Raw genomic sequence first — 27863 nt, forward strand, 5'->3', positions numbered from 1 at the left:
AAAGTCTAGTCAGTAAATATTTGTTCCCAGAAAACTTCATTTCCAGCGGGGCGGTGGCACGTGCCTTTAATCCCAGCAGTCGGGAGGCAGAGACAGGCAGTCCTCTGTGAGTTTGAGGCCAGCCTGGTCTACAGAGTGAGTTCCAGGACAGCCAGGGCTGTTTCACAGAGAAACCCTGTCTCAAAAAAAAAAAAAAAAAAAAAAAACCCAACAAAACAAAACACACAAAAAAATTTCATTTCCATACATGGGAGACAGGTCAGATTAAGTTGCAACTTGTAGCTTTGCTAACACTTGGTCTAAAACATGACAATGTCTCAGCTGCTTTATTTATTTGGGAAAGTATGAGCTTGGAGAAAAGATCTAGATAAAACTCTAGACAGATATTTCAATTATCCTGCATTATTTTCGAATTACTTAGGCTTGACACGGATCAAGTGTTTAATTTTAGCTTTGGCAGGAAGACTTGTTTTATAATCTTCTACGACTAGGAAAACCTAAGACAGAAGACTCTTTCCTTCTGAGAAAACTCTCATTTCTCTAATTTAACTTTCCACATCTTGTAGCGCACAATGCTGAAGTACGAGTTAAAGGAAGACTCCGAGACCAGAAAAGGATAAGGGGAGCCACAGTTCCAGAGGCTTGGGTGCTGCACCACAGCCTTGCCCACCTATCATCAAACACCAGAGCCACCTGTTTCCTGTCAGAGGCAGCAGCGTCCCAGGGGCAACTCAAGTTAGAGACAAAATGACAGAAAACAAAAGTCACCAGGGACCCGTAGCTACCCAAGACACATTCCCACGAGAGCTCTTGATTTGGAATGACTGTATATTACCACGAGTATGATAGCTCTATTACAGCATGTTGTGACCGCCTCTTGGAAATTCCTCGGTTTGCCTTGAGCAACAGAACAACTAAACCACCTAGTAATGAACTTACACCGGCTGGCTGCTGGCACTGAGAAGCTGTAACCAGGAGAGCTCGCTCCAACTTCAGGCCTGTGTGGACCATCTCCGCCTGCAGGAAGAAACAATCAGCTGCTATCCATGCCACTTGACAATGGAGAGGCCCTAATCAAGTAGAACCCGAAACCTCCATGTCACAGGCCCTGACAGTATCCAAGCCCTCCATGCTGTCTGCCTCATGTATCCTAGAGTCCAGGGACTGATACCAGAATCACATTTCCTATTGTTCTTGTTGGAACTTTCAAAGACAAATAGCCAGAGCTGGAAATAAGGATAATTATGACTTGTCTTAGGTGAAGGCGGGTTAGTGAGTTCACATGAAGTGCTTTGGGATTTGTTTGGTGAGGGGCTCTGTGAATGCTAGGCAAACGCTCCACCACCAAGCTAATAATATATCACAGCCCCACATAAATTTGTTTAAATTTATTTTTATTTTTATTCATGTATCTCTGTGTGCATATACCTCACTGTGTGCAGATCCCAATGTAGGCCATAAAAAGGTGTCAGATCCCCTGAACTGGAGCCGTAAATGGCTGTGAACCACCTGATGCTGGTGCTGGGAAGAGAGCTGAGGCCATCTGCCAGAGCAGCATCTCTCCGGCTCCTTACTCCACTTTTTGATGTTTTGAGATGGGGATCTTACTTTATAGCCTGCCTAAGTAAACCTTAAAACTGTGGCCTCCTCCTGCCTTAGTCCCCCAAGACTAGGAAGACAGGTGGGAGCTACTACATGCAGCTGGATTTGTACTTTCAAAGATAAAAGTGACATATGTTTTGGAATGTTTTTCAAGGGGCTAGAGAGGGCTCAGCAGTTAAGAGCAGCAGCTGTTCCTCCAAAGGCCCCAGAATTAATTCCTAGCATCCACTGTGGCTCACACCATCTGTAACTCCACTTCCGGGGGATCTGATGCCCTCTTCTGGCCTCTGAGGGCACCATGCATGCATACAAGTGGCATAGAGATGTGCATGCAGGCAAAATCTGGATGCATAAAAAAAATTTTTTTTAAATTTCTTTTAATTCTTTTTCAAATGCTACAAAACTGTCCAAAGTAAAAAATATAACACCACTCCCCCACGGTGACTGCCGAGTCCCAGCACTACTCTACAGAGCTTAGAGCTCTCATACACTGCCAAGAGCTAGTGTACAAGGGGCTCCGGACCAGTTAGAAATCCTAAATGTAGTTACTGTTTAGAAATGATCATTCAGTGCACCAGCAGAAAGGTGCTGGGCCCCAGAAGAGATACAGAGTAACGTATATGTGAGTGTGGGATGCGGGTGGTGGTGACAGTGTAGGAGGCGGCGCATGAAGGGACGTGGGTGGACAGGCATCTGTCATTGCCTGTTCGTTTCTCACAGGGGACTGTAAGTGTGAAAGTAACCCATATTAGCATAACTAATAACTATCAAGCATGCTTTTGGAAATGCTAAGTCAGGATAATGAGTCTTTTGAATAAGCCCACCCTCCACTTGGTTATGTAACATGAAGATAAGACCGCTAACACATTCTTCACCACAAAGATGAGCACGGCTATAATTTATGAACAAACTTCTCAAAGAAATACACAGAATATGTAATAGAAACAGGAGGCCTAGGGAAATGAAACCATTTCTGTGCCCAGACCAATGCAGGTAGAAGAAAAGGAGCCAGGATGCTCCAGAGGGCTTAGCTGAGGGTGAAGGAGATGTGAAGAAACCCGCCAGGTCTTAAACAGGAAGAAAAGAAAGACCCCATATCCTTACATGTTTCTGTACGTCTCCCCCAATCTCCTTACTCATCTTCAAGTACTCTGCCACGGGGTTGGCAAGCAGCGAGTCAAATGCTTGCACATACGGAACTGCTCCTGGGGAAGGAAGGCAGACACACAATAGGAAGAATCAGTCATGCAACAGAAGGATTGAAACATGCGTGGGTGATCTGTGAGCTGGCACGTATGCGACGTCAGAGGACTACTTCAGGTCTCTGTCCTTGCCTTCTGCTCTGACACAGCATCCCATCTTGTTCACGGCTGCACACACCTGCTGATGAGCCCAGCAGCTTCCCGGGAGGCTTCTGTCTCTGTCTCCCGACTCAACACAGGAGCACTGGGATTATAGACACGTGCTACTGTGTCCAGCATTGAGCGGGTTCCGTGGATCGGAACTCAGGTTTTCGAGCTTGTTTGGCAAGCACTGAACGGGCTGAGCTATCTCCCCAGACAGGAGATGTGTCTTGACAAGTGGAAAGCCAAGGAGACACAGTGCACAGGAAACTAGAGCAGCAGTCGGGCGGCAGAGCTGTCTCTAACAGGATCACTAACTGCCTCTGTGGCATCCTTACTCTCCAGGCTCAATGTTCTCCATCGAGTGAAAATAAACACAACGAACGAACGATCCTCCAGGATTCCTTGCAGCTCTAACATTCTATGGGTCAGTTACTGTATAGGCAAATGGTTAATTGGCCAAACCATTTAGAAATAAGAAACTTTATCATTTGTCATTTGACAGAATGACTCAAGTCATTCTGCTAAAGGGCAGGAAACACCACACAAGCAGGAAGTTCTTGTGTTAAAAATTACTTAACCACAGACCTCCCTGTGCCAAGTTGCTTCCTTCCTTATCTGTTCACAGGAGACGAACTACCTACGGTAAGTCTGGGAGGAAGGCTCCTGGGACAGAAAGACTAAGGCAGGGGCACCTCAGGGCACCCCGCTGGTCTGGCTTACCTTTTGCAGGACTGTCTCCATAGCCACAGTGCATGTCAGAGGTATGTGACACTGCCTCCAGGCGGCCCACTGCTCTCTCCAATCTTTCTACAAGATTTTGCATGTCAGCCATAATGTTCCACCTGCTGAAACAGATCAAATGTCGGGTGTTATTTTAATATTAGACCCACATGAGGTGAGAAGGATGCCAGTTCTGTGGAACAGGATAATTTAGTAATAAAATACAGTGGGAAAGTCATCTAAAAAATTTGCAAAACCATGCAGCCTTCATTAAGTAAGAAAACTACTCAGGAAAAAGTGTTCACTAATGTAAATCTTATTCAAACACCTACTGAGTACGTAGTATATACTAACAAATATTTGTGTGGGAATTTAGAATTTACAAAGTATGGTCATACATATTTTCTCAGGTTAAGCCTCTCTACAACTATGTGGAATAATTACTATACTCCTTTTGGGGGATGGAGGGTGAGCCCTGGTCTTCATCAATGCTAGGCAAGCACTCCATCAGACTCGCAACCCACTACTACACTCTTCAAGACAGACATTTCATTCTTAGTAACATTCAAGGACATGTCTCTAGTCGCACACAGGTTACTACAGATGCCAACTTTCAAATCTCCTAGCTAGCTATGTGTTCAATGTGGTTTCCCCCACCCCCAACTTCCTGCTGCCTGCAGTGGGACATCACATACCAGGACAAATACCAGCCTTGCTAACTTTTTATTGACGGCGGGGCGAGGGTACTCAATGTATACACTAACAGCCACCCCACAAATAGGGAAAAGGCCGAAGGTGGCATAAGCTGCGGACCGAGTGGCATGGGGTTTCAGAGAAGGGCTGAGTGCATCAGCTGGGAGGATCAGATAAGGGGATCATGAAGCTGCCATCTGAGCCAGGCTCAAAAGAGAATGGGTAGGAGCCGACAGACCTGAAAGCTTGTTACAGACTTGTCAGAGTCCCTTCCTGAAAGGGCCTCATTCACTCTCTAAGATCCTAAAGAAAGTAAGCTCCAAGAGAGGAGAAAGTGTTGGTTATCTACTTGGGTCTTACTCTACTCTTCCAATGGATCACTATCTGGCAGGTTAGGTTGGAAGTGTGCAGTACGTCTTTATGAACCTATACATATCATGAAGCCACAGAGGGACAAGGGCTCTGACAGCTGCTCTGACCACACACCCGAGTGTGAGACATTACCTAGCTGCACCTGTACAAGGTAACTGTGCCAGGAGAATTTCAGTTAAAGCCTTGACTTATATTCCAATTCATCAAAACATTCGGTAATTCAAATAACTGAAGCTGACTGGACTCAGCGACTCCTACAACAATTATGATTCTTCCATAAAATCATAGACAGCACGCCAGAATATCTACCACACTGGCCTCCCGGTGCAGGAGATAAGCAGCTTGCCAGACAATACAATCCCTGTTCATTCTCCTCTGTGAGCAGGTCCTATCTCTCTGGACCCAGTCAGTCACTTGTTACCGAATGTTATAAATTTATGAGTGTTAGTGAGAAAAAAATAAGCATAAAAAATCAAAGCAACCTTTCTGTTTCCTGACCTGAAGAAGCACATAAACCTTTAGGCCAACCCCTACTCACAAGCACCAGAGACCACGGACAGCAGACATCCACTCTCCCTCACATTAGCAAACGCATTAATAATAGCCATCCTGCTTCCCTGTTCCATTCTGGCACTGGCCAGGGCACTCACATATAATCTACACTCTAAGTCTAGGGGAAGAAACTCAATCCTAAAGCTATGGTCCATGAACAGCACTCAGTTGTATAACATGCTCTGCCACACACAAAGGCAACCAGTGAGGCCAGTGCTAATATGGAAAATACAATACACACTGTGTAGGATTGTACATGCTACCGCAGCTGTGAAAACTAACTTCATTTTAAGATTTGTTTTTATTTTACATGAATGGGTGTTTTTGCTTACAAGTGTGTGTTGTTTGAATCTTAGATGGTCTTTTAATAAAAAACCCAGAGCTAGATATCAGGGTGAAAGCTGAAAGATCAGAGAAGCAGAGCAAGCCACAGCCAACCTCACCTCTCCAACTCCACGAATCCTGACTGAAATCCTCTGAGTCCTCACCGGAAAGGATCTCAGCTAAACTACTTTAGTTGCTGTTTCCTCACATCTTATATACCTCTCTATGCCCTGTCGTCACTTCCTAGGATATTAAAGGCGTATGTGTGCTTCCCAGTACTGGGATTAAAGGTGTGTGCCACCACTGCCTGGCTGTTTCCAGTGTGGCCTTGAACTCACAGAGATCCAGATGGATATCTGCCTCCCACATGATAGGATTAAGGGTGCGTGCCACCATTGTCTGGCCTCTATATCTAATCTAGTGGCTGGCTCTGTCCTCTGATCCTCTGGCAAGCTTTATTGGGGTACACAAAATATCACGAAAAGTGTGCCTGTGCATTATGTATGTAGATGGTTCACAGAGGCCAGAAAAGGGGGTCAGATCTCCTGCAACTGAAGTTACAGATAGCTGTGAGCTGCCATGTAGGTGGAACTGAATCCAAGTCCTCAGGAAATGCAGCCAGTGCTCTTAACCACTGAGCCATCTCTCCAGCCCTGAACACTCATCAATCATAACAGCTTTAGGGGCTGGAAAGATGGATCAGTGTTAAGAGACTGCACTTCTCTTTCTGAGGACTTGAGTTCTGTTCCTAGCACCACTTCAGACAGCTCCCAACCACCTATAATTCCAACTCCAAGGCACTAACAACTTCTGGTCCCATGGACACTTACACTCACATGCAGATACTCGCAAATACACAAAATTAAAAAAAAAAAAAAAAAAAAAAAATCTTCCTCCAACTCCTAAGTTGCTAAAGATGACTCTGGATTCCAGATCCTCCTGCCTGTACCTCCCACATGCTAAGATTACAGGCACGAATCACCCTACCTGGATAAAGCTACTATTTATAGCTACTCTCCTCCTCCCTCTAACCAAATAGAGAACTCTGGGGCTTTGGGGTTGTTTTGTTTTGTGGGAATAGAGGGATATTTGATGCGTTATGGGAAAGAATGTCCAGAAGCAAAGGGACTGAGAGACAAACCAAATGACATACCACTTTCCTCCCAAGTGCTCAGATTACAGGTGCAAGCCACCACTTCCCACAAGACACACTTCTCACCCTATACACTCTCTTCAGGGTGGTCAGGTCCACTTCCCCCTAGCCTTCAGCTGCTGTTACTGTAGAAACACACCCAACCCACTCGAAAGCACCTATCTGGTAAAGACTTCAGAGCAGCATATCCAAGTCAAGCCATTCTTCCCGGATTCAGATCTTAGATTCAGCTTCCATTTAGACATCTAAACCTGGCTGTCCAGAAGGCACCTCAAACTGAAATACAATTCCCCATCTTCCCCAGCAAGCCCTGTCCACACTGTCTCAGTGGCCCAGCACTGCCGGCAGTCACATAAATACCTAAGCTAATAACTTGGAAAGTGTCAGCCATAGAAGAGGGAACAAAAGTAGTCTTTCTGGTTTTTTTGTTTTATTTTATTTTATTTTATTTCGAAACAGGGTTTCTCTGTGTAGTTTTACGCCTTTCCTGGAACTCACTTGGTAGCCCAGGCTGGCCTCGAACTCACAGAGATCCGACTGGCTCTGCCTCCCGAGTGCTGGGATTAGAGGCATGTGCCACCACCACCCGGCTGTCTTTCTAGTTTTTTGTTTTGTAGAAACAGGGTCTCACTTAGGGCAAGATGGCCTCAAACTCTTGATTCTCCTGCCTACATCTTCCAAATGCTTCATGGAACACCATCCGAAATAAACACACTACAGCCTCTATTTTGTATATTTCAAGAATAGATACATGTCCCTTGCCTTCATCCTGATTAAAAAAGAAAGAAACAAACAAACAAACAAACAAAAAACCCACTAAAGCTTTGCCTTGGTTACTGCCATTAACTTCCTAGCTAGTCTCCCCTAAGTTCAGCAACATACCCTTTCTTCATCCATCTCAAAGGCAAATGTAATTAGGATGTATTTTTTATTTTGTGTAGATGGGGGGGGGGGCACAGAGGACAGTTTTCAGGTGTTGATTTTCTCCTTCTAGATAGAAGGTTTTGAGGCAGGATCTCTCAGTGTCTCTTGTGGTTGCCTTGTGTATGTGATCTTTGGTTGATTTTGAGGCAGGATCCCTCAGTGTCTCTTGTGGTTGCCTTGTGTATGTGATCTTTGGTTGATTCTCTCGCCTCCGCCTCCCAGACTGCTGTAAGAATGCCTGATTACAGATGTGAGCTCCAACAGCCAGCACCTGGGATTTTTTTCAACATGGGTTCCAAGAATCAAACTCAAGTCAATAGGTTTGTGCAGTGTGAGATTTTACTCACCAAACTATTGCCCCGGCCCATAAAATTAACATGCTTTTAATTAATACTGTCCAGCATTTCCCACAGCATTCAGGGTAAAGTCCAAATAAGTTAGCCTTTCCATAAGTTAACCTTGCATTCTCACCTGTGCTCACCTGGTTTAATCTCTCACTCCACCTATCTTAACCACACTACAGCAACCAAGACTTACTTGTATTTCCATAAAAAGCCATGTCTTCTTCATTTATTAGCTTGGTTGCACTTTACCCTATCTCTTTAAGACTCAGATAAGATATCACCTACCTAAAAATCATGCCCATTTATGTACTTTCATGATACTGTGCACTTAGCTCTATCACCACACAGAGGCTTAAAATTGTTTAATAACCAACAGGCTAGAGTGGGTAAGATGGCTCACCATATAAGGGCATTTGCCACCAAGCCTAATGACCTGAGTTAGATCCCTGGAACTTACATAATGGGGAAAACACTCCTGCAAGTTGTCCTTCCATCTCTGTGCTTCTGTGCAGGTGCACAGGGACACAGACAGACAGACAAATGGACAGATGGATGAACACACACACACACACACACACACACACACACACACGAATACACACACGAATACACACACAATAAATAGATAGACAGATAGACAGACAGACATATATACATACACAGATGTAAAAGAAAGCAAACAGACAGGGACATGTACTGACAGACATATGGACAAACACACACAATAAATAATAAACGAATGAATAAATAAATAAGTAAATAAATAAATAAATGTACAAGAAAGGGACCAATAGGCAATCTGCCACCCTGGGCAGGGGATCATGACTTGTCTTTGTAAATACAGCATTACAAAATTAACAGGAACTAAAAATACAGTAGGTTACACCAGGTCTTTGGATAGATGAATATACAAATTTGAGTGGAACCCTACCTACTAATATCTAAAAACAGGCCTGGCCTCTCTCCTTCCTGTCAACTCTGTGGGGAAGTGTTTTTCCTCCTTCTTATAATTCTTTGCTTACAAAAAATAATGCTCATCTAAAAATAAATCCTGCCTTCTCAGTCATAAATCACAGATATACAGATACCTTAAAACTAAGAACCACAGTGAGTAATTTTGCTTATTAGAATATGTAATTTTAGGACCAGCAAGCCGGCTCGGAAGGTAAAAGTGCCTGCCACCAAGCCTGACAACCTGAGTTCAATACCCGGGACACACAAATCCTAAGAATTACCTCCCACAAGCGATCTTCTTCACACACACACACACACACACACACACACACACACACACACACTACAGTTTTCTTTAATTAAAAAAAATTGTGTGTGCATGTGTGTGTGTGTGTTTTGTCTGCATGTATGTCTGTGTAGATGTGTGCTTCTTGCCCAAAGAAGCCTGAAGAGGCATCCAATCCTCTAGGCTTTGAGTTATACACAGTTCCAGGTCCTCTGGAAGAACAGCTAGTGTTCTTATATTTTTGGTTGTGAGCCTAGCCTTTAACCACTGAGCTATCCCTCCAGCCTGCTAGTGCTCTTTTTTTTTTTTTTTTCTTTTTTTTTTTTTTTTTTTTTTTTTGGTTTTTGAGACAGGGTTTCTTCATGAAGCTTTGGTGCTTGTCCTTCCTGGATCTTGATCTGTAGACCAGGCTAGCCTCAAACTCACAGAGATCAGCCTGGCTCTGCCTCCCAAGTACTGGGATTAAATGTGTGCGACACCACCACCTGGCACAGCTAGTGTTCTTAACCACTGAGCCATCTCTCTAGCCCCCTAAATTTTTTAGGGGGTGGGATCTGGGGAAATAAACTGAGCCATCTCTCCAAGCCCACTTACAAGCCCATTTATTTTTTTAAGGGGATCTATGTGAGGCTAGCCTGGTCTATATAATGAGTTCCAGGCCAGCAAGGGCTACATAATGAGACTTTTTTCTCAAAAATAATAAATAAAATTAAAAATAAATCTTTTTAAAAAGTGATAGAAACAGGCCGGGCGTTGGTGGCGCATGCCTTTAATCCCAGCACTCGGGAGGCAGAGCCAGGTGGATCTCTGTGAGTTCGAGGCCAGCCTGGGCTACCAAGTGAGCTCCAGGAAAGGCGCAAAGCTACACAGAGAAACCCTGTCTCGAAAAACCAAAAAAAAAAAAAAAAAAAAAAAAAAAAAGTGATAGAAACAGGCTATATTTAAAAAAAAAAAAAAAAAAGCTAGAATGCACATGGTATGGCATATGGAAATAAGGCTGGCTAAGCTAGCTAGGTCAGATATCCAGGAAAAGCCAGATAGTGTCTGGCTTGATATAATGATAAAATGAAAAAGGGACTACAATAAAGAAAGCAAAGAACTTACAGATACTATCTGATAAACAGAATGGGTTTTGAATGAAAGATTAAAAAAAAAAACCAGGGTTCGTAAGGTTACTCATCTATCTAGCTGCTCAGAGAAAAAAATGAAGGCTACTACAAAAGTTTTTTTTTCTTTTTTTCTTCTTTTTCTTTTTTCTTTTTTGAGAAAAGGTCTTATTATGTAGCATTGGCTGTCCTGGAATTCACTGTGTAGACCTGCTGGCCTCAAACTTACAGAGATCCACCTGCCTCTGCCTGGAGTGCTGGGATTAAAGGCATGACACCATGTAGATTTCAATGAGAAAAAAAAAAAAATCAAACCTCACAATAATTGATGCCTAAGCATTCAAACTAAATGAAAACCATCAATTAGCCTACAAACAATCCCCTTTAGGCAACTGGGTAACTAGCACCTAAATTAAGGGCTGGGATACTTTTTTTAAAGGATAAAATGGTTTCCCTGCCCAAAAGGGGATAGACAAAGCTCCCTTCCACAGAATCAGTTCTCTGGGTTAAAGTAACTAGAAATCACCTCTTGACGCCAGAACAGTCCTTTCAACATCCTTAGCAATTAGCTGGGCAGCCCCTGACCAAGCACCTTCAGTGATGGAGGAGCCTCGACTTCTGAGACAGCCCATTCTATTCAGACAGCTCAAAGTACTCCTTATATGGAGGCAAATTTGCCTCCCTGCAACTTCCACCCACCGCTCTCAGCTCTGCCCTTGGAGGGCACACATAACAAGTGTGAACTAGACAGAGAACAAGTGTAACTGTGTGGCCCTGACTGAGGGCACGCAGCAGTCAGAGAAGGGAGATACAGACAATTCTGGAGTTACACGGATGGGGGCCTTAGAACGATGATGACAAATTAAGGCAGTAGCAGGTTCTAGCTAGCACAACATGCTGTCCCATTTTGGACATATGGAATCTTGAAGAGAAGATGAAGCTTCCAAGTAAAAATGTCCGGTAAGCATTTAGAAAGAGCCTGGGAAAGGATCAAGACTAGAGATAATGTTTACAAGTCACTGGCAAGAAAAGCTCATGACATCATCATGCAGAGCAGAAAGAAGCTATGAGCTTGATTCTCCAGCAATTTCTTTTGCGGCCTGAAACCCAGAAAAACTAGAAATGGCTAGAGATTCTTGCCGAAGTTGCTTCTTTTTCCTGATCCTATATTTTGCAGTACTGGGGACAGAAAAACAGGGCCTGGCCTTGTACATGCTACACAGACACAGCCACTGAGCTATGTCCACAACCTCGCGACCTCTTCATCCCAAAATCTTGCTATTCATTAACTCACAGAAGGCAATGGGCTGGGACACTCAAGCAGTTCTGGTCACAACTCAGGGGGCCATTAAAGCCGGTAGGAAGAAACAGTTTCTATTTTGTCCCATGGGAGTTCTAAGTCATCAAAAAGGAAATGAAAGCAACCGTCCAAGTCAGCCTATAGTCTTAATAACCCAACTGACCTTCAAATGCTTCCCTTGGACTTTGCTTTGTAAGCTTGTTGAGACTTTATCCTAAGAAAGTAAACTATCCTAATACAGTGAAAGTGATAACATGAAGATGTTCACTCAGTGTTAAATATCTATCTACCTGTCTATAGTGAATGTACCTTAGGCTCCTAATTATGGGGAACAGCTAAATGCACTGAGGAAAAAAACCTGGATGTAAGATTTACAGTAACTATCACATCACAATGATGAACTTTCCAGCAAATTCTTTTTTCTAAACTTTGACTTAAAAGTCTAATTTTTTAGAATGAAACAAGAAAAACATCTTTAATCCCAGCACCTAGGAAGCAGAGGCAGTCTGATATCTGAGTTTGAGGCCAGATGGTCTACATAGTGAGACCCAGTTTCAAAAAGGGGCTAAGGGATGAGGGAGAACACTATCTCCTGTGTATCTCTTTCAAGCTACCACAACGCTAAATATTAGCTTCTTCTCTCCCTAACAATATAGCAATACTTAGGACTAGGCTCTAGACATGCTAATAGGAAATACCTACATGTAGGCTGGTGTCTGGTTGGTTTTATGTCAACTTGACACAAACTAGAGTCATCTAAGGAGAAGGGCACCTGTAAGGCATTTTCTTAACTAGTGATCAATGCGGGGGGGGGGGGGGGGGGGGGGGGGGGGGGGGGGGGGGGGGGGGGGGATTGTGGCTGGTGCCATCCGTTGGCTGGTGGTCCTGGGTTCCATAAGAAAGCAGGCTGAGAAGCCGGGCATTGGTGGTGCACGCCTTTAATCCCAGCACTCGGGAGGCAGAGCCAGGCGGATCTCTGTGAGTTCGAGGCCAGCCTGGGCTACCAAGTGAGCTCCAGGAAAGGCGCAAAGCTACACAAGAGAAACCCTGTCTCGAAAAACCAAAAAAAAAAAAAAAAAAGAAAAAAGAAAGCAGGCTGAGGAAGCCACAGGAAGCAAGCCAGTAAGCAGCTCCCTCCATGGCCCCTGCAGCAGCTCCTGCCTCCAGGATCCTGCCGTTTGAATTCCTGTCCTGACTTCCTTCAATGATAGACTACAGTCTGAAGTATAAGGAGAATAAACCCTTTCCTCCCCAACTTGCTTTTTGGTCATGGTGTTTCGCTGCAGCAACAGAAACCCTAGCCAAGACAGCTGGCTTAACCCAGAAACCAAAGAATTGACTCTGCAGAGTAAAGATGTCATCTAAATCTAACCCAAATCAGGAGCCACTGTTCTTCCCTAAGATTTTGGTTTCACTGATGAAAATGACCTCTAGGGCCCAAGTCACTGCCACCTGAGGATTAGATGAGAAAAGAAAGGCCTCTCTTCTAGGGAGGGAAGGAATCCAACCCAGTATCAGTGCTTGTCTCCTGTTCCCTCCTTCCACGGTCCTCTAGTGGAGGCTCCAGGAGTGTTAGGTGAAACCAGTACTGTACAGTATTTCAGTACTTCTAAAGCTGAAGGCTGACCTGGGAACCAGAGGGTTCAGTGGTCCGGGTTAACAGATAATGGTGGCTCTGGGATCCTCTCCCCGACACTAAGAGTATCAGGAACATTCAGCAGGCCCTTGTCACTTCCTCCTTTATCCTGTGTCGAACAACTCCACGGCCCATTTCGGCCTGGATGGGGACTTTAATGGAACAGCCTTCCCTGCTCACAAATACGGATTCCAAGATGAAATCCATCCTTAGCCATGATTCAGCTACAACTAGAGATATGAAAAGATCTGTGATTCCAAGTCTGTAATTAACTTAAATATAGGAATTGTAATGGCCTCTGGGGGAAAAAAAAGAACTAAAAACACTTCTCCCCCAAAAAGGAACCTCAAACAAAAATAGCAAGGTTGCTTATTCCTTCCATTAAACATTTCAACTATTTTCCAGCCAAATGGAAAAGTTTGGCACATGTCTGGTAATAGAAGGCAAACAAAGCTGCACTGTAGCTGAGGAATATTTTCAGAGCTTTGGCTGTTTTTTTAATTGGGTTTATATAATGGTATATCAAGAAGAAACAGTTTCATGGTGAAGGCTGAAGTTATACTGCTTTAAAGGCAGAGAAACTACAAACCTATCAACTCTACAGTCCCCATCCACTAAACCCAAGCAAGCTGGCAATACCAACATGACCAACGCAGTTTACACAGCCACAGTATCGGGAGAGGCAGATCTGCTAACCTGCCAGGTAACTACCACAAACTCTGCTGCTAGGACCTGCCAATCATTGGCCTTTCTCTAGTAAAAGATGCAACTGAGGCGCTCGAGGCAGAGATGGCTCAGCAGTTAGGAACACTGCTGCTCTCAGAGAAGATGCCGAGGTTCCCAGCCCCACATCAGGCTGTTCCCAACTGTCTGTAACCAGCTCCAGGGGATCCAATGCCGCCTTCTGGCCTCCATAACCAGCACAAATGTGGTGTACATGCATACACCTGGGCACACATACACATAAAATTAAAATGTTTTTAAAAAATAACTTAAACGGGGGGGGGGGGGGGGGGGGGGGGGGGGGTGCCAGGAGCATGGCGAGCTCTTTAAAGACAACCAAGGACTTCCTTAAAAGCACAATAACTTCTGGGTACCTCAATGAAACAAATGATTCCTTCGTTCTACTTATAACGTGCTAAGTGAAGCTACAGAGCTTCCTCCGAGACCTTAGCTGAGGAAATAAGACCCTGCAGAACCATGGCCATGTTGTCAGGGATATACCTGAGGTGGCCATGCTTAGCAGTAGGGGCCTTTGCACTGGGAGTCATCTCACCAGCACCTGTGAAGTCATCCTAAGCAGCTCTCCACCAGGAGAAATTCTTTCCTCCATGGAACAGTTAGCAATGACTGAAGAGAAGAAGCAATTTTTGGTTGTCACAATTGAGGAAGTGCTACCAGCATCCAATTGATAGAAGCCAAGGAGGCGGCCAAACATCTCACAGGACAGCCCCTAAAGTCAACTGTGCCAAGGCTGAAAAAAAACCTGTTCTAATATAAGAAGCATAAGGGGAGAACAAATGACTCACATAAAACACTACTCTAAATTAGAAAGTCACGTCTGAATATTAATTTAGGTAAGTGTCTGAGTGGGGCTGTGCTCCAGCTCAGGGGTAGACAAGCAAGCCCAAGGCCCTGGGACGAAAACCCAGCACTTCCCAAACAAAACAAAACACCACACAGCACAATACAACTCGTGGGAGTCTAGCTGTGGAGACCCCGTAAGCTGGAAAAGGAATTTAGACTTGATTCTTTTGGATATGAAGTCTGTGAGAATAATGCGGAAATGGGCAAAGGGTGAAAAATGATCCACTTTAAAGAACTTTATAAGATTCACTATGGTACACAAACTGGAATGTTAGGTACAGAAGACGGGCTAATGGGAGATGAACTGATGATGGGATCTACCGGAATAATCACAACCACTGGGTAAGATACAGTATATGGCCCTCAGATTTCAAACCTCAGCATTAAATTTCAAACCAAAGGGTTTTACTTCCAGTGACACTTTGTATTTGCTTTTCTAAGCAAAATGAATCTTGTACTTATTGTTTCACAGAAAACTGAAAGAAATCGTACCTTTAAAAGCTTAGTCTCTATTAAAATTATTAAAAAAAAAAAAATCAACTAAAAAACGCATTCACTACCACCGACACGGACGAAAAGGTCCCCCTCAGGATGGAAACATTTCACAAACACTGCTTCCTCAAAGCCAGATGCACTCAGGGAGTCTGCGGTACTATCTATCTCTTAGTCTGCAGGGTACTTTTACTGCTACCACTTTTATTAAACTTCTCTGAGTCATCAATTATACTCAGTTGACCTCCGAAGTATTTCTGGAAAAGTAGGAAGTACCTACAGAAAGTTCTTCATGCTGGGCTACGGCAACCCAATTAGCAAACTGACAGCCACAAAATAAAATCCAAAGACACGAGGACTAGACACCAAAAGCCCCGAACAGCCTGGCAGACCCCCCACCCCCAGTGTCTGCCCACGCCCAGGACTGAGTACTTCTTTAAGCCGTACAGACCAGACCCTCTTCTGCCTCCACACCCGTGTTCCTGCAGTTTGTTCTGGCTGGACCACAGACACCTGGAAGGCTCCAGATGTTGTCCTGCGTTGTCACTTCAGTTTTATTCCTCTTTCCAATGAGTCTTTCACATTCCTTGTCTGAATGGTACCACCCAGTTCCTTAGGCCAGAACACCAGCAATTTCTAGACTACAACTATTTCTTCACTCCCATAAATAACAAGCCTCCAGATCCTTGGATTCCAGCCTTGATATCTGCCCCAGGCTAGCCTTCTAACTCGTGATTCTCCTGCCTCAGACTTGAGGTGCTGACATTACAGCTATGCACTACCACATTTGGCCAAATTTCAGTTTAACACTGCTCAAACACAACCCTTCCTGGTCACTTCCACTTCCCTTCTCTAGTGCAAGCCGTGGCACAGTGGCATCTTTTCAATACTGGTCTACTCCAGTGTCTGGTCCCTTCCCATCCTCCTAGTGAGAAAACCTTTCAAATCCTTCATAGCTTCCAGGCTAAAATCAAATTCTTTAGCCTCCATATTGGACTCCACCACCTCTGATTTTCTCCACTTCTCCAAGTCATACTATAGGCTGACTAGTCACTGTCTTTCACATGCCCAAGTCTCTATGTCCTCCTTCCACCAAAGGTACTCTCTGCCTAGAAATCTGTTTTCTAGGTTCTTTATAGGCCTAGAAGTGTGGCTCGGATATTTCTCCTCTCTGGTCTCAGTAGCTCTGTGCTCACACGGTGCACACACTCAGCCATCCTTGATTTGGTGGCCCTTTCCCAAGCTGTAAACCTCACAAGTGCATTCCTAGCTACAAAGGCTAAGTGCCTTATCTAATAGGTGTTTCACATAGTAAGGGCCAATAAATGCTTAGCAAATGATGAATGTGCTGTCCTAACCCTGGAGTTTCCCTTCAAGGGAAAGTGATACAAAGAGCTACAGCTCACAGTTCTGATGCTAACCTCTATCTAAAACAGTCTCATCCCCTCTTGATCTTTCAAAATGTTTCTGACTCTCTTGCTACATCCTTCCTCGGCACCCTCATCACATGTATAACTACTTCTTAACCGTCTCTGCACTGTTAACTCCACGAGGGCAAGGACAAGGCTTTTCAAAGCTGTATTTGATGAATCTTCCCTGTTGCTGACACAGAATAAACACAGTTTTGTTATACGTTGAATTTAACCCTGTGAGAAGAGCAAACACCTCCACTTGAAAAATGAGCAAAACAAGGCGTAAAAAAGCTAAATAAGGAATCCTACCGCTAACGGGCACTGGGCAACTGGGCCAGATCCAACCCGAACCATCTGATTTCAGATCCAGAAGTGGACAGCACCTCCCATAAAATTAGCCTGGCTTCCTAGTAACAGCGGCAGTCTAAGAGTAGGGGAGTTCTCTGAACGTAAACGCGGGGCTTACTAGACTATTTTAAACTCAACAGACATCCCAAACATTTATTTATTTATTTATTTTTAGTTCCAGATAGCAGGTAGCCTTTAACCTGCAGCTGCCCAGATCGAAAAACTACCCCAAGTTAGTGCGTTTCCAAGGAAAAGAACATGGGAAGGACCTGGGACTGGAAGCCTCTCTCTAAAACCAGACTCTTTTCTTCTCCAAGATCAATTTACCCATCCGTGCAATGGGAACGAGACCTGATCAGAAGAAAATTCTAAGGTCTCACGGAGTCGGGCCTCAGCGGAGGCTGATAGGCAGAGCTGCGAAATCGAGAGGAAAGTGGTTTCCCCAGGATCTCTAGGCTCAATCTGGTACCCCGGCCCCACCTCAAGAGACCGCACCCAGGAACCCGGGATCGCCGAAGAACCACGGCCCCCTCAACAGGGCTCCCCATAGACGAGTAGGCTAACAAGGCCACTACCAACGCCAGGAACCGGTGGGCCCCAAAGACCACCCCAGTCCCTAACCAGACACCAACCCTCACCTTAAGAGTTCCGCCTCACCTCCGGACTGCGATCAGCCGCTCTCCACTTCCGGCAAGAACCGCCCAGCGGTCTTCGCGCGACCCACTTCCGGGCCCTCACTGGGCGCGGCACCCCCACCGGAAATAAACCACCGGCTGAAACGCTAGCCCCGGAGAGAGGAAGAAGTTTGGCCGCCCGGCTCGTGACTCCGCCCTCACTCCCCGCCACCGGAGAGAGATTCCGGCCTAGGCGCACTTGGGGAAGGGCTCCGCCCCCAAGGCGGGGGCGACGAGGAGAAGGGGCGGGTTTACAGGTTGGTCACGCCCCGAGACCCGGACCAATGAGGATCTGAAGTCCCTGGACAAGTCCCTCCTCCGCAAAAGAGGACAGTTGAGTGGCTGCTTCTCCTGTCAGTTTGTGCTCGGTGACTGAGGCTGGTCCATTTTTAACCTCACTCCGGAAGCGGCTGAGAAGAACAGTAACGCTGAAGGCTCCGAGAGCCAGAGTCTCTGGTGGTGGTGGGGATCGGGGCCAAACTCCACCCCTCGCTGGGCGTACAAACTTTGGTTTCCCTGTCTGTGGTGCGGAAAAGCATTGCACTCACGGAGGCTGAGCGTAGCAGGTCAGGCTTTGAGCAGGTCTGAGCATGCCCGCCCTTGCTCGGTTCTGTGGCTAGGGCTGGGAAGGTGGAGAAAACCTTCCACTCCCGCGCCCCACTTCCTGTTTGCTCTATGCGCTTTGTGACCATAGATGGTCAGGTCTGTGGCCGCGTGAAAGCTTCCGCCCCGAGGCTTTGGAGTCCTTCCTCCCATCCAGCAGGGTGTGGTCCCTGAGAATGAAATGAGCAGAATTAGAGGGGGATCCTATCCCACTCCTCAAAAATCGTGCTTTTGAGGCGTCCTCGCCCCAGGCTACGTATGCCCAGGTAGCTGCTAATGGGTCCAAGCGCGTTTGAGAACTATAACTGCAGCCTGCAGGGCAGTCTTCGCCTCCCTGCTTCTTAGACAGGAGATCACGTCTTTGTTTCCTCTGGACTTAACACTTTCTAACTGGTCATTATCCTCCCACAAAGATTTATTTCTAGAAAAAAAATTGGCGAGTGCTGTGCTATGGTTCTTACCCCTGAGACTGAATGACTGACAGTTCCGTGTTCAAGTTGAATGCAGGTGTTATATGCCAGAGTCAATCACTCAATAAATACAGTTCTTGTAATAATAGCTACCACTTACTGCGCGCTGACTACATGCCAGGCTTGTGCTCAGCGCTCAACCCGTTTTCATTTAATCCTAATAGCAATTCTCTGCGGTAGGTACCATTACATTCTCGGAGCTTCAAATGAGGAAGCTGAATAACTTGCCAAGGTCACAAAGTAGATGTTGGAACTTTGAACGGAACACACATCTGACTCTTAAAACCCATGAGTTTAATTAAGCCCGGTGATAGACCAACCTGGAATCATTTGAGACATTGGATGCCTCTGGCTCTAGATGCACGTTGGTTCCATTCCTGTCTTGAGCCTGTTACTAGGGGTCCGACTTCGGACAAGTTGCTTTGGACAACTTGCTGGCCTCTCCTACTTCTATGATCCTAGTATGTTTAAAAGAGAAATGACAGCATAACAAACTGACAAAAATTGTATATTTAAAATATGTGGATTTGCGGGGCAGGCCTAATGACTCTCACCTTTAGCTCCAGCACTTGGGAGGCAGAGGCAGCTAGATCTTTGTGAGTGAAAGACCAGCCTGATCTTCATAGTGGGTTCCAGACCAGCAAGGGATACACAGTGAGACCCTGCCTCAAACAAGCAAATTTGGGCTGGAAAAACGACTCAGTGGGGTGAAGACACCTGCTGCAAAGGCTGACAACTTGAGTTGAATCCCCCAAGGCCCACATGATGGAAGGAGAGAAGACCCCAGCAAGTCACCCAGGGCCCATGTGCTCTTAGTCCCCACACAGACACAATTTTTGTTTTGTTTTGTTTGAGACAATGTCTCATAGCCTTGACTGGCCTGGAACTTACAATGTAGACCAGGCTGGCCTCAAATTCACAGAGATCTGCCTGCCTCTGCCTCCTGAGTGCTGGCATTAAAAGGTGTACTGGCCAATAAATATTTTTTTTTTTATTTAAAACTATATATGTGCCTTTAAATTTGTTTTTGTTTTTAGAAACAGGGTTTTCAGGCTGGCCTCGAACTCACAGAGATCTGCCTGCATCTGCCTCTTGTGTGGTGTAATTAGAGGCATGCAGCACCACCACTTGGTCAAAAATACTGTCTCAGCATCAAAAGGTGAGAGACAGGTGTGGTGCACACCTATGATCTCAGCTAGTGGGAGGCTGAGGTAGGAGGATTCTGAGTTTGAGGCCAGCCTGGGCTACACAGCAAGAACTTGTCTAAAAACAAAACAAAAAATTAAAAGGTTAAATTTAAATGTGTATGAAGAACCAACACCCCCTCCCCCTAATCTATTTCACCCTCCCACACCCCTTTCTTGAATAGGGACAAGAAATGTCATACAGATCACACATGCATCCAAGAGTAATAGGAGAAAGAGGGATAAAAAGGGATGAAAGAGAGCCGGTGACATGGTTCATGGGTTAAGGTGCTTATGTACACCTGAAGATCCCTGTAACCCACACAAAGGTGGAAGCAGAGAAACCAACTCTGGAAGTTATTCTCTGACCTCCACGCACTTGAAATGGCATGTATCATGCATGTATTATAATACATACATAAATGAAAGACCTTTTCCTTACCTATAAAACTGGAATGATAATTCGTGAGGTCACAATGACAATGACCTTTTTGAAGTCATTTTGTAAAATGATCATAGAAAACGAACACACAACTTACAACCCATACCCTAAGGAACTGCCTGTTTTGAATCCAACTCCAGTCACAGAATACAAACATTGCCTGTTGTGTATTTGTCTATATATTGAAGGAAATGTATTCAGCTCTTCCTGTGTACCAAGCACTATGTTATTTTCTTCAAGTTCCACAACTATGATAGAACAGTATGCTGTGGGATGTCTTTCTGTACGCTGTGAATATGTGTTACTCTGGTTGGTTGATAAATAAAGCCATTTGGCCTATGGCAGGGCAGGATGGAGCCAGGCAGGAAAATCCAAGGGAGATAGTGAAAGGAGAAAGAAGAAGCAGGAGAGACGCCATCCCACTGTCCAGGGAGCAGCATGTAATGGCACACAGGTAAAGCCGTGGAACATGTGGCGACATATAGATTACTAGAAATGGGCTGAGTTTAGTTTTAAGAGCTAGCTAGCAAGAAGCTTGAGCCATAGGCCATGGCCATATAGTTCGTAATTAACGTAAGACTCCCTATGTTTATCTGGGTCTGAGTGGCTGTGAGACCAGGCAGGATGCAGGAAAACTTCCAGCTACAACAGTGGCTTCCAGGTTTCTTTTTTCCCACTGATACTGTTCCACAATGTCTCATCTACAATTGGGCTCACTTCTAGCACATATTCAGTAAGTGCCTTGGATTCAGAATACTCATTTCCTGGGCTAAGATGGATGGGTAAAACAGTGGAAATGGGAATTTGGTCAGGATGAGGTAAGTAGTTCCTATAGAAAAAGACCTCAACATAAGGCTGGACAAAGAAGCAAAACCAACCCTTCAAGAGGAGAGCTAGACCTGCTGCAGTCAAATGCTCTACCCCTGGGCTGTGCCCCACCACCACCACCACACACACACACACAGGCAAGGTGGACCTTACTGGATGAGCTATTAGATTGCATTTTAAAATGTGCTGTAGAGCATGGACCTGAGTGGGCAGGACAAAGAGACAGGGAGACCTATTAGAAGACAGAAAGAGGGCTGGCACAATGGCTCCGTGAGTAAACGTACTTGCTACGGAAGCCTGATGACCTGAGTTCTATTCCTGGAAACTACATAAGGGTGGAAGGAGAGAACAAACCACAAAATTGTTCTCCGACCTCCACATGGCTCTGTGGCATGCATACGCACATATGTCACACACACACACACACACACACACACACACACACTCACACACACAAATAATAATAATTTGATAATTTATGTTCTTTTAAAGAGGGCAGGCCCTGGAGAGATGGTTCAGCAGTTAAGAGTGTGTACAGTTCTTGTGGAGGACCCAAATTTGGTTCCTAGCACCCATGTCTGATGGGTCACAACTGCCTGTAACTCCAGCTCCAAGGGTATCTGACGTCTCTGGCCTCCATGAACGCATGCACTCATATGCACATAACCACACAGAGATATACATACATACACCTAATTTTTAAAATTATAAATAAATATTTTTTAAAGAGAGAGAGGATCTGAATCAAAGTTGCAGTATATGGTCCAAGATAAAAGACACCATTCCTTGTCAAGTTGACATAAAACTATCCACACAATAAAAAATAAAAAGACACTATTCTTGAGAAAGGAATGCTGATTGTGAGATAGAAGTAGGACTAATGAATATGATCCTCTAGAGTACATTTGGTCCCCGGGACTACCGCCGGGATGCCGGTGTTCCTCTAAAACTCATAGAAACTGCCTCAATCAATAGCAAGTGACAGGGCTTTTAGGATATGATTAGGCCATGGGGACTCTGCCCATATGGATAGCAGTAATGTCTTTAAAAGACTTGAAAGACACTTTGCCCTCCTACCTTCTACCTTGTAAAAAACTTGGCAATAAGAAACCATCTCAGAAAGCCCAGAACGGGACCTTATCAGACAGCTTGAGGACTTCTAACCTCCAGAACTGTTAGAAACAAATTTATTTGGTTTATAAATTATCCAGTCTCGGGCATTTTACTATAGTAGCTGGAAGGGCTGACAGCAGGTGTATATTTTCACTTAATATTGCATTTCTTCCTCAGTGAGCACTATAATCATAATTGTTGGGGGGGTTGGTTGGTTATTTGTTTTGAGACAGAGTCTCACTATGTAGCACTGCCTAGCCTGAAAATCACTATATAGACCAGGCTGGCCTCAAACTCACAGAGATCCACCCGCTGCTGTTGCCCAAATGCTGGGCACAATTATCTTTGAATGTCTTTCTCCCCGTTAGTTTCTTTTTCCCTGCAATTCCTTGTGTGTCTGGCACAGAATTGATAGCAAATATTTATAGGGAAAAATTGACTAAATGAAAAGGGTAGGAGACTTGGGGTGTGGGTGATGGGAAGTGAGAGCAGGACAGGATTTGGATTTGTAGGCTTTGAGTTTCAGGCCTTAAACTCCAGCCTGGGAAGAAAAAGAGAGGAATTGCAACACTCTTTGCATATGTTATCACCTCTTTTTGTTTTTCTGGTGGGGTGGAGGGCTGGGTTTCAGCACATTCTGGATCTGCAGAATTGCTTTTGTCTCAGGATGGGGGGTTTGGGGTAGGAGGGGGGTGTGGTACCCAACTCTCTTTCTTATCTCCCAGGGTTTCAGACACAGAATTCTGACAGTTCATCTGGAGCACTTCCCAGCCTGGCTCAGAGGACAGCACGGATCCCTGCAGCCTGGCTCAGAGGACTGTGTGCATCTGTGTAGCCTGGCTCCGTGCCTGTGTGCATTTGGGCAGATCCTGTATCCTCTGCCAGGAGGGGCTGATGGCAGACAACAGACTTTGGGACACTGTGGTCTTTCTCCCCTTCCTAAGGCAGGGGCCCCAGGCCACAGCTTGAGAAAGGGTCCCAGGCCACACTTAGGAGTTGCCAAAAGAAAGAGCAAAGATAAAATGTGGTGGTTAAAAATCTGACTTCGGGGTCACACTGACCTGAAAACGAATCCCAAATCTGCCACTGACTGTGATCTCAGAATTATCCTCACTTAACCTCCAAGAAGGAAATGTATACCCCACTGAAATGCTTGATATAATTAAGAAAGAAAATTTATACAGTTTATAAAAGCAGTTGATTCTTAGGAACCAGTGAATGTTAACAGTTAGTACTCGGAACAAAGAACCCATTGTCTGCGCCCCTGGTAAAGGCCACTAGAGAGCAAAATAGGATCTGAAGTGTCAACACACTGGCTGTGCCACCAGAACTGCCACTGCTATCTCACCAGAAAGATCTCCACAGTCCCTGCTTACTTCTGTGGCTATCTTTTGACACAGGGTCAGGGGCTGTGTTCTTGGCTACAAGTGAAACTAAAGCAAATCAGTTAGGAATTTGAAATGCCTTTGCCTGCAAATGGCAGAGAACCTGGTTGCAAGGACATTTAAAAAAAAAAAAAAAATGTTTCAATGGCTCAATATCAAAGCCAGTACCTTCTGACCCCTCCCCCTTGCCACTTATTTTGGAGACAGGGTCTCACTCAGGATGTAGCCTTAGCTGACCTGGAATTCATCCGCCTGCCTCTGCCTCCTGAGTTCTGGGATTAAAGGCATGCGTCCCCACTGCCTGTCTTACCCTTTCAGTTGCAAGTAAGCTGCTGCAGCCAAGCTGTCTCATCATATTTAAGGAAAGAGGAAAGGGAAGAGGCAGTGTCTATAACTGGAAAGATGAAGTTTTCTCAAGAACCCACAAAGCATACCCTGTTTCCGGTCTCAGGGCCAGATCTCTCAGTGAACTGAGTTCAGCTTCCCTGTCTCAGGGTTCCCCAGAGGTCCTGAGCTCACTTGCTCATAGCTATAACCTAGGACCACCAGCCCAGAGATAGAACCACTCACAATGGGCTGGGCCCTCCACCACCAATAACTAATTAAGAAAATGCCTTACAGCCGGATCTTATGGAGGCATTTTCTTTATTATTATTATTATTATTATTATTATTATTATTATTATTATTAAGAATTTTTTTGTTTTGGTTTTTTAAGACAGGGTTTCTCTGTGTAGTTTTGGTGCCTGTCCTGGATCTAGCTCTATAGATCAGGTTGGCCTTGAACTCACAGAGATCCTCCTGGCTACACCTCCTTTGTGCTGGAAGAAAATTTATTATTAAGAAATTTTCTATTCCTTTTACATACCAACCACAGATCCCCCTCTCCTCCTTCTTCCCGCCCCCCCAGCCTTCTCCCCCAACCCACTCCTCCATTCCCACCTCCTCCAAAGCAAGGTCTCCCATGGGAAGTCATCAGAGCCTGGTACATTCAGTTGAGGTAGGTCCAAGCCCCTCCTCCCTGCACCAAGGCTGCATGCAAGATGTCCCACCATAGGCACTGGGCTCCAAAGAGCTGGCTCATGCACCAGGGATGTATCCCAGTTCCACTGCCAGGGGGCCCCCTAAACAGTTCAAACTAAACAACCGTCTCACCTATCCAGAGGGCCTGGTCCAGTACCATGGGGGTTCCACAGCTATTGGTCCACAGTTCATGCGTTTCTACTAGTTTGGCTGGCCGTCTCTGTAAATTTTCCCATCATGATCCCAATGTCCCTTGCTCATAGAATCCCTCCTCTCATCGATTGGACTCCTGGAGCTTGGCCTGATACCCAGCCACAGATCTCTGCGTCTGCTTCCATCAGTCACTGGATGAAGGCTCCATGATGACAGTTAGAGTATTCACCCATCTGATCACTGGAGTAGGCCGGTTCAGGCACCCTCTCGACTAGTGCCAGTAGTCTAAGGTGGGGTCACCCTTATGGATTCCTGGGAACTCCCCTAGCACCCCGTTTCTCCCTATTCCCATGATGTCTTCATTTATCATGGTATCTCTTTCCTTGCTCTCCCACTCTGTCCCTGTTACAGCTTGAACCTCCCGTACCCCTAAGTTCTCATCCCTCATCCCTTACCCTCCATTACCGCCCCTCCCCCCCAGTGTGCTCATATAACCTCATCTATTCATGGAGGCATTTCCTCAATTAAGTTTCCCTCCTTTCAGATACCTCTAGTTTCTATGTCAAGCTGACTGCATAAGCCAGATGTAGTGGCCCACACCTGTCATCCTAGCCTCAGAGAGAGGGGATAGGGTTAGGGTGAGGGTTCAACTCCATCCTGGGCTACAAAGTGAGTTCCAGGCTAGCATGAGACGCTTGAGACGCTGTCTGTAAACAATCACACACACCAGACGACTTGAACTCATTTGAACTCACTTGTCTTCGGGAACTCAGAGAGAGGGTTTAGTGTGTAAACATACTTGCTGCAGCAGCCGGGTGATCTGAGTTTGACCTCTGGAACCTACGGAAGGGGAAAGGAGAGAACTGACTCCACAGATTTGTCCTCTGACCTCCACATGTGTACCGTGGCCTGCACTGGTGCCCCTCCGTCCCCCAAATATACACACCACTAGAACAACAGTAATTATAATTAACTTTTTAAAAAGAGAACGGAGGGGCTGAAGAAATGGCCCAGTGGTTAAAAACACTTGCTCGTCTTGCAGAGAACCTGGGTTTGGTTCCAAGCACCCACACTGGGTGGCTCACAACCACCTATAATTAATTCCAGGGGATGCAGCATCCTCTCCTGTCCTCCATGGGCACCGGCACACATGTGGTGTCCCTACAGACAAGCGGGCACACATACATCTAAATAAATTAATCTAATTTAAAAAACAATGGACTTGGTTGGGCCTAATGCCCTGGGAAATCAATCCACAGTGAGCAGTGTCAGCTTGGGCAGGAGAAGGTGGGCCCTCTCCCACTCTCCCATGTGGGATAAGCCTGCTATGACTTAAATCTGGAACGTGCCCCCACATTTTGAGCATGCTTGGTGCCCAGTTGTGGCACCGTTTTGAAGGCTGTGGAGCCTTTCAGAAGCGGATCCTGACTGGTGGGAATGGGTGACCAGAAGTGGCCCTTTGAAGGTTATGCTCAGCCATGCTTCTAATGTGCCTTCTCTGCTTCCTGGATGGCTTTCCTGTGAACACAGTCCTCCTCTGTGATGGCCACAGCACATTCCTGTCCCTTTCTGTTGTGATGGGCTAAGATCCCTCTGAAACTGTAGTCCGAAGGGAACCTCTCTTCCCTTACATTGTCTCTGGTAAGCACATTGCCCAGACACATGGGGGGAGGGGGGGATGCCAGTGTTGACGGTCCAATGAGAATGACAGGCATGCACTACGCTAGACCTTTTTGAGTGTTCAATAGCAACATATACCCTTCTCTCTATTTTTACACCTCAAAAACTGAAACAGCCCCCAAACCTCGAACAATTTTTTATAATCTAAATAGTATGTCCCATACCTACCTTTTACCCTAAAAAATGGAATCAACGCAAAACCTCTTCCATTATTTTATCTAGTATGGAGTCCAGGATCTCCAGATAACAGTCGTGCTTCTTCCAGTTCCATAGTGAGCAGCCCACCCCCCCCACCACCCATCCCCGCCCGTGCCCTGTCAACTACAGACTCAGCCCCTCCAATGTGCCACATCTGCTATGTGGGACTGGGGAAGGGGAAAGAAAGGAGAGAGTTCGGTACGATATGTAAATATTGAGTGAAGATCAAGAAACCTTCCTGTGACTGGTCTCAAGGCCTCAGTCGGTAGCTTTTCACTGCACATGTCCCCTGCTCATTCTGTATTCTCTTTGTCTTCATTCAACACCTCAGTTCACTGGGGTCCTAGCAATGCAAGCAGAAAGAAGCCATGAAATAGGCGTGCTATGTCCTAAAAGCCCAGTCCTGCAGTAGCACATATCCCTGTGTTTGTATTGAATCCAGTAGAATGCATTCTACATAGCTTCTAGTTGGGACAATCGCTGCGTTTTTCATATGTGGACCAAATCAATCTTTATCCATATATCCTCCTTCTGTCTCTCCCTCCCTCCTTCAGGTGTGTGTGTGGGGGGGAGTCAATGTCAGAGGTCATTAAATAAAATTACTTTATTTTATTATTGTATGTGTATGGGTGTTTTGCCTGCATGTATGTGGGTACACTGCATCCATGCGAGGTGCCAGAAGAGGGCGCTGGATCTGGGTTATGTGGGTGCTGGGAACTGACCCACAGTACTCTGCACGTGCTTCCAGCTGCTGAGCCATCTCCCTAGCTCCTCCATGCTTGCTTTTAATACAGGGTCTCTCACTGAACATAGAGCTTCCGCCTCAGCCCTGTGATCTACCTACATCCAACCCAGGGCTTAAGGACACACACCACTACGTCCAGCTTTTATCTGGGTGCTAAGGAGTGTATAATATTCCCATAGTCTTCTATTAAATTTTTGCCTGCACACCAGAAGAGG

The 27863-nt window shown here is 45.5% G+C and overlaps 1 protein-coding gene across 4 annotated transcripts in view; it reads right to left on the bottom strand.

Moving 5' to 3' along the window:
- Cap1 (cyclase associated actin cytoskeleton regulatory protein 1) overlaps nucleotides 1–17999 on the bottom strand; it is a 28036-nt gene extending 10037 nt beyond the window's left edge. The window contains exons 1-4 of one of the 4 annotated variants that reach the window (XM_028854478.2): nucleotides 17809–17999; nucleotides 3669–3790; nucleotides 2707–2807; nucleotides 940–1017 (exon numbers count right to left, since the gene is read on the bottom strand). In XM_028854478.2, the coding sequence (XP_028710311.1) occupies nucleotides 940–1017; nucleotides 2707–2807; nucleotides 3669–3780 (291 nt within the window). In that variant the 5' untranslated portion in view covers nucleotides 3781–3790; nucleotides 17809–17999. Of the gene's footprint in view, nucleotides 1–939; nucleotides 1018–2706; nucleotides 2808–3668; nucleotides 3794–17789 lie in introns of all 4 variants that reach the window. The other 3 variants (XM_028854477.2, XM_028854475.2, XM_028854476.2) reach the window with 3 other exon arrangements.
- Between the last annotated feature and the right edge of the window lie 9864 nt (nucleotides 18000–27863).

This window comes from Peromyscus leucopus, chromosome 2 (genome assembly GCF_004664715.2).
Source record: "Peromyscus leucopus breed LL Stock chromosome 2, UCI_PerLeu_2.1, whole genome shotgun sequence".
Taxonomy (NCBI): domain Eukaryota; kingdom Metazoa; phylum Chordata; class Mammalia; order Rodentia; family Cricetidae; genus Peromyscus; species Peromyscus leucopus.